The following is a 7,732-nucleotide window of genomic DNA, read 5'->3' on the forward strand; positions in this document are numbered from 1 at the left end:
ACCATGTTATAACTCGACAGTGAGCATGAGGTGTATGAATACACCATGTGTGTCTGGTGTATAAGAAGACACCCATGTTATAACTCGACAGTGAGCATGAGGTGTATGAATACACCATGTGTGTCTGGTGTATAAGAAGACACCCATGTTATAACTCGACAGTGAGCATGAGGTGTATGAATACACCATGTGTATCTGGTGTATAAGAAGACACCCATGTTATAACTCGACAGTGAGCATGAGGTGTATGAATACACCATGTGTGTCTGGTGTATAAGAAGACACCCATGTTATAACTCGACAGTGAGCATGAGGTGTATGAATACACCATGTGTATCTGGTGTATAAGAAGACACCCATGTTATAACTCGACAGTGAGCATGAGTTGTATGAATACACCATGTGTGTCTGGTGTATAAGAAGACACCCATGTTATAACTCGACAGTGTGCATGAGGTGTATGAATACACCATGTGTGTCTGGTGTATAAGAAGACACCCATGTTATAACTCAACAGTGAGCATTAGGTGTATGAATACACCATGCGTGTCTGGTGTATAAGAAGACACCCATGTTATAACTCGACAGTGAGCATGAGGTGTATGAATACACCATGTGTCTGGTGTATAAGAAGACACCCATGTTATAACTCGACAGTGAGCATGAGGTGAATGAATAAATATTAATTTATTATTTAGATTCTGTATGTTTCCAACGAACATTTGGATTGATCGGATCACCTGCCGGACCTCGTTGCTGCTACCATACCCACTCTGGAGCTTTCCTGGTGGGATCCCACAGTCACTACGAACTATACCAATTCCCCAGCTTTTTACCACAATCCAACTACAACGCATCATACAACAGCTACTTAAGTAAGTTTGCCTACAACATCAACAATGCTGATGCTACCCACACAACTTACTCTGTTAAATCTCTTCACTGTAAATCTGAGTGTTGGGGTAATCTGGTCCAAGCCCACACCCATATAGAATCTACTTTAATGAGTATCTGTACTTGCCTTAGTTGGGTCTAAGTGGCAGCACCCTGGGTGGGAGTAATGGACCAAATCTATCCTAAATCTCCCATAAAATGTGTCATAACCAAACAATGAGTTTCATGAAACATGTTTGGTCACTTCTGATCTAAAATAAGATTTCTAACTAACTCTTATCCTACAGACAATGAAATTATTCCCTATGACAATTGCTGCAATGCTCGAGAAGATGTTTTCCCATATTACTGCGGCTTGTACGAAGCAGTTCGACCAAAAACCTTCAGCTTTTTATATCGACCACAAAGATTCTGTAAGATTATGATGTCATAACTTGACTGTGATGTCATAGCTTAATTGTGATGTCATAGCGTGACTGTATTGTCATAGCGTGACTGTGATGTCATAACTTGACTGTGGTGTCATAACTTAACTGTGATGTCATAACTTGCTTTAAGACCTGGCGATGTTGCCATTGTGAGCAAATGTCCCCTTGGGCGAGACATTTAACAACAGTTGAACCAGTTCAGTGGTTACTAATGGATTGTACAGAAAATCAATCACCCACCAAGTTACATACGTGGTAACTTGTAAGCATGCACGAGGAAACAGAACACCCGTGTTATAACGACTGTCGTTTTTCACGCTTTGCGAGGATAAATAAGTTACATAGGTAGTAACTTGTAAGCTGGCACGAGGTGTATGAAACAAAACACCCGTGTTATAACGACTGTCGTTGCCCCGCTATGCGAGGATAAATAAGTTACACACGTGGTAACTTGTAAGCTGGCACGAGGTGTATGAAACAGAACCCCGTGTTATAACGACTGTCGTTGCCCCGCTATGCGAGGATAAATAAGTTACACACGTGGTAATTTGTAAGCGGGCATGAGGTGTATGAAACAGAACACCCGTGTTATAACAACTGTTGTTGCCCCGCCATGCGAGGATAAATTAGTTACATACGTGGTAACTTGTAAGCAAGCATGAGGTGTATGAAACAGAACACCCGTGTTATAACGACTGTTGTTGCCCCGCCATGCGAGGATAAATAAGTTACATATGTGGTAACTCGTAAGCGGGCACGAGGTGTATGAAACAGAACACCCGTGTTATAACGACTATCGTTGCCCCGCTATGTCAGGATAAATAAGTAACATACGTGGTAACTTGATAAATGGTTAAACTTCTTCATTCAAATAATTAATATAAAACTTTAACAGCTTGGTTCTTTGGTGACCCCCATGTCGTCAATTTGTTCAATGTTGAATACACATTTAACGGTTTGGGCGAATTCTACCTCATCTATCTTCCGTCCCAGTTCGTCTTACAAGGCCGTACAGAGCGGGCTGTGAATGCTAATGGGACGCAAACAGAGGCGACATTTTTCACGTCTTTCGTTGCTCGTGATACGGTTAACAACTACACTGTGAGTTATTATATGATTTCTATTTTGAGATTAAATGGTTTCGCCTCGTAACTAGAAGACCCCAGATTCAAGGCTTGGCGTTGCCACCATTATGGTCGTATGTGTCTTTGGGTGTGTCGCCTGGGATATTAATAAAGACTATTCAGCTGGTTTGTAGTTGTTATCATTGCAAATGAATGTGTCCTTGGGCAAGACACTTAACGGCAATTGCTCCAACCAAGTGGTCACTAATGGGTTGTCTAAATTGACAGACATACAGAAACACAATCACCCACAAAGTAAACTCTTACTAAATATCAACCAACATCTACCATAGGTTGCCTTCGCCCCCAACCAATACAACAACGACACTGTCATCACCATCAACGGTCAAGTCAAAACTTTCCCAGGTTAGTTAACATATAAATGAATAAAATATGGAACATAGTTGATTGAGAAATTTTAAACAAGATTTTTATTTGTTGTCAATTTACTGCTAACTACGTTTTCTTCGTTGTTTTATTTAGTCTTTTTTGGTGATCATATTTAAAGGAATAAGTAAATTTATTCTACGTTATACATTCTAATAACTAATCTTCTGACATTTAAATTTTATTTTACCCAACTTTTATTTGCCATGGTTAAGGCAATGGTAGTTTAACTTATATCTAAATATAAAATAATCTATTTTTTCTAAATTAAATTTTGTTTTGATGTTTTGCAGCTGTGGGACAATCTGAGGCTGTAGGGACACTCGTGCTACAACAGCCCAACGCAACCCAGTATTATGTTGGTTTCTCTGCTGATATTGCATTGACCGTGTTTGTTGTCGATGGCGTCATTTCTATCCAAATTTCATCGAGTACGGCGTTTAACACAATGGCGCGAGGTTTATTTGGTGAGTAAAAGAAATGTTGTTGTTGTTGTTGGGTAATGGACCAAACCTGGCCAATATCCTATGTTCCAAGGACCTCACTTATAAAGTATGGAGATTGTTTTGTTAGTTAAGATATTGAACGAAATAATACAGCAAGTCTTTTGTTTGTTGGGCAATACCACGGCAAAGTGGTTAGCGCACGTGTCTTGAACCCAGAAGTAATGGGTTCAAGGCTCGTCACTGCTACCATTTTGAGCGTATGTGTCCTTAGGCAAGAAACTTAACAGCATTTGCTTCAACTAATTGGTCACTAATGGGTTGTCTGAATTATAAGCCATACAGAAAAAAACAATCGCCTACAAAGTTACATATGCGGTAACTTGTAAGCAGGCACGAGGTGTATAAAACAGAACACCTGTGTTACAACGACTATCGTTGCCCCGCCATGTGAGGATAAATAAGTTACATTCATTCACTAATTCTAATTCCTAATCGTATTGCAGGCGACTTCTACTTCAGGAATGGAACGCAGTTGAACGTCAACGACTTGAAGTTGAATATTACTGGAAGAGATTCATTCTTGACTGGAAGTATTGACCAGGAGAAAGTTTACCCTATGGGCAAATCATGTGAGTACAATATACAACTTGGTAGTGAGGTTGGGCAATGTTTCGCGTCAATGGCCGCATTTATTTAGTAGACCATGCAAGTTAAAGTAGTGTATGTTATTAGTTTGGTTAATGAAAAATTATAACATCTGGTGGTCTACACTTGGATTAAAGGCTGGGCACTTCCACCATTGCTGGTGTATGTGTCCTTGGGCAAGACACCTATTGCCAAATGCCCTAACCCAGTGGTCACGATGGCTTGTCTAAACTGTCAACCATACAGAAAAACAATCACCTACAAAGTTACATAAGTGATAACTTGTAAGCGGGCACGAGGTGCCAAGCAAGAATAAATAAGCTCCACTCAGTTTTATAAAAATATTTCTTTAAACTCGATTATTTTGTTCCAGGGCAAGTCAATGAAACAGAGAGTTTGTTCACGTACCCCGATGGCCGTAACTATACCTTCTATAATCCCTCCAACCACACGCCCCCCTTCCTCACTGCCGAGGTAGCCGCATTAAACAACGCCACCCTCCAACTATATCTATCGACATGCGGCCGAGATAACTTGGCGTGTTTGTACGATTACGCCGTGACAAGAAACCAACAACTTGCCTTGGCATCTGGGAACATCGCCAACGAAGCGCGACAACTCCACACCATAGCAAGTCCGTCATAATAGTCACTTTATTTTTCGTCATTAATTGTGTTAGGTTTGGGCATTGTGATTTAAGGGGTCACCACTGGTCTAAACCCCAGGTCACATGGCGTGCCTCACTGTAGGACCTCACCCATATGGAATCAAATATACTATAATACATGTTCCGTATAAATCATTAAAGCATGATAGAATAGTCTACTGAACATAGCGCCTAAACAAAATTTACACTAAATTATTATTAATCACAAAAAACATTATCAATTTTGTATTAATAGTAGACTAGGGGTTAGCAAATAAGGTGGGGGGTTCTTCACCCCAAATTATTCTTTAAATTAGAAATACCTAAACATGTTCACCATTAACAAGGGTTTAGTAACAATATGTTTTGACATAAAATAAATAATCTAAGATAAAAAAGTTGGTAAAATACTTGAATAGCGCCTGACTATCAAACAACATAAGTATCCTAACGAATCTACCGGGTTACTGTTTGTTTTTTATCCAGTTTCCTTGTCAACAAAACTGTACGGAATTGAAACTCATTTATCCAACTGACAACTCTCATAACCAATATAGCATATCAGTTGCAACGTATATTCGATATTTAAATACCATTTGAACAACTTTTATAGCGCTATAACTGACTTAGTTTACAGTGTACGTACACACAATACAGCTAGACGTATCTTTTCATTTCCCATCGTGGGAAGGCAGGAAACGAAAAAACAAATTAAATTTGATTGTCGCAAAGGTGGGCGTGATCTTTAGCCCCATCTTCTGGTAGGTTTTACTATCTTGCATAAACCGTTAGGTAGCGCTACTGATTTATAGTTATTACATTTGTTTGGGGAGCATATATAATAACAACTTTGAATGAATGTTTTTAATATCGCGTACTAACGCTTACAAAATGAAGCTTTAAACTTATTATAGCATATTTTTAGTAATATCTCGGAGTATTTAGGCCTAGGCAAAAAAATACTTAAAATTCAGTAATTTGACCTTAAATATAAATTTTGACCTTGACCTCGGATGATGTTGAAGTATTATTATTGAACTCGCCATCCTCGAATACCTTAATATGGATACCAAGATTATGTCTCCAGTTTCTCTAGAAGTCATTTTAGTCCAGGACTCAAGTTACAATTATAAACCCCGAGCATGGGAGGTTCTGGTCCTTATCTTAAGAAGTCTATGTTTCCAAGTAACATACGTGGTTACGCGTAAACAGGCACAAAGTGTATGAAATAAAACACCCGTTTTAAAACGACTGTCCTTGTCCCGCCATGTGTGAATAAATAGGTTACTTTTGCTTAGAGGAGAAAACAATCTTCAAGTAAAAGTAATTCGTAAATCGTCTGTAGGGTGTAACGGTCACGCCTTTTATCCAAAACATTAATCTTTCTTTTTTATCAACAAGCGTGTTTTAACAACTGTTGTTTTACCGTTACTACACGTCTTTTCGCTTTTTGTCAACTCTATTGTTCTTCGTTATCGTGACCGAAGAGACGAAATAAATTTCATTCATTCATTCAAAAAAGAAATTTAAAGTGACGTACAAATATGTGCATTAGGAAAACATTAACCTCGGCTGAGACCCTTCAAGAGCTAATATAATAATATCGTGTGTGTGAGTAAGATAATTGCGTAATACACGTGGTAGCTGCGCAAACATATTACCTGGCGATACTTTAGTATCGAATAAATGATTCGTCATAAGATTTGAATTTATACGCGTGTGGTATTACATGTTTTAGCCAAGTACTGCTTAGGGATAAACAGCCAAACGACAGACGTTAAAACAAGGGCAAACCAAAGCATATATACTTAGTATATATGTAAACACTGCACGAGTAAATGTCAAATAAAAGCGTATAGCAACTACTAAACCAACATTATGTTAAACAGATAGACCCAGCAACATGGAACAGCAGCAGTTGCAAATGAGTGTTTTAAAAGCTGTTGACAAAGTTTCTCTTACCTGTGCTCAGAAGACAAACGTTATCGGCCATACTGGGTTGCTGGTCCTTATAGATGGCGTGCTTAGGTACAGTATCGATTTTGGAGTGAGTGACGCCTTGATCCCATGCGCAGTGTCGAGCTCAACATGTAAGGGGACAGTCGGAATACACCCTTATGATCAGAAAATGTGGGGGGAGTGTCTAGGCATCTTGTGGGAGATGCCATGCACCGGTGAAGAGGAGAGGTTTTCGGCGTGGAATATTTTAATGAAGTTGATTATGGCACCGTGGGCTGGAAGTTACAATCTCGTGCGTTACAATTGCCGTGATTATGTAAAGGGGGCGATCAACTGGTTGAGAACATATGATCCAAGCCACACCAAGGATACGGATCGTGCTGAAAGATGGCTGGGCAACATAAATAAAGAAGATACGGTAAAGGCGGTTGGAACCGCGGTGCTGACTGTGGGAGCAATAGTTGCGGGGGCGTATGCCTTGGGTAAATTGTTTGCTGCTGCGAACGACGACGAGAAATCAAGAGAGAAACAATAAAAAAACTGTATAAATAGTTGTAAGATAGCAATTCTTTTCAATTCAAATGTTGCTAATACACGAATCAAATATAAAGAAAATGGTTTCGTGTTAATATAGTAGGGTGGGGGAAGACAGAACACCTTTAGCACATAATATCTAAATATCCTGATCGTGTTTTAAACAATTAACAACGGTCTTTTGGGAGCCGTGAATACACGGTTTTATAATTCTTTGAATGTTCTTTGTTGACTACCAAATGGGAAGATAAAACCGAATGAAAAACTGTCCCATCTTCGACCACCCTATACTACTAAAATACTAAATGATTTCTTTTGACAGTAAACCTGCTGTTATGTTCATAACGTAATATTTATTTATCGAAAACGAGAGCTAAGATGAAATTTTCTAAAACAACGAAGATGTGTGGACAGTGTGGATTAAACATAAAATAACAGTTGTTCAAACACGTTTTGGATTCTGTATTCTAAACTATATATGGGCGAGGTTCTACAGCCTGTTATTAGATTTGAGCTTAAAAAATTAAAGAAAAATGTATGTATTTTGTCCGGCGCCGTGGCTAAGTGGTTAGCGCGCCCGCCTGTAACCCAGAGGTAATGGGTTCAAGGCTCGTCGCTGCTACCATTGTGGGCGTATGTGTTCTTGGGCAAGACACTTAACGGCAATTG

General features: G+C 39.2%; 2 protein-coding genes across 2 annotated transcripts in view; both read left to right on the top strand.

Moving 5' to 3' along the window:
• LOC113475724 (mucin-4-like) overlaps window positions 1-4,569 on the top strand; it is a 10,149-nt gene extending 5,580 nt beyond the window's left edge. Inside the window, exons 12-17 of the mRNA XM_026840365.1 lie at window positions 1,182-1,307; window positions 2,218-2,423; window positions 2,740-2,812; window positions 3,127-3,300; window positions 3,783-3,908; window positions 4,298-4,569. Coding sequence (XP_026696166.1) covers window positions 1,182-1,307; window positions 2,218-2,423; window positions 2,740-2,812; window positions 3,127-3,300; window positions 3,783-3,908; window positions 4,298-4,569 — 977 coding nt within the window. The remainder of the gene's footprint in view (window positions 1-1,181; window positions 1,308-2,217; window positions 2,424-2,739; window positions 2,813-3,126; window positions 3,301-3,782; window positions 3,909-4,297) is intronic.
• A 1,556-nt stretch (window positions 4,570-6,125) lies between these two features.
• Window positions 6,126-7,144, top strand: LOC108950969. The gene has a single exon (XM_018817275.2). It carries the CDS (start codon window positions 6,474-6,476, stop codon window positions 7,062-7,064), a length of 591 nt encoding a protein of 196 aa, XP_018672820.1. The 5' UTR covers window positions 6,126-6,473; the 3' UTR covers window positions 7,065-7,144.
• Window positions 7,145-7,732: the final 588 nt, after the last annotated feature.

This window comes from Ciona intestinalis, unplaced genomic scaffold (genome assembly GCF_000224145.3).
Source record: "Ciona intestinalis unplaced genomic scaffold, KH HT001222.1, whole genome shotgun sequence".
Classification (NCBI taxonomy): domain Eukaryota; kingdom Metazoa; phylum Chordata; class Ascidiacea; order Phlebobranchia; family Cionidae; genus Ciona; species Ciona intestinalis.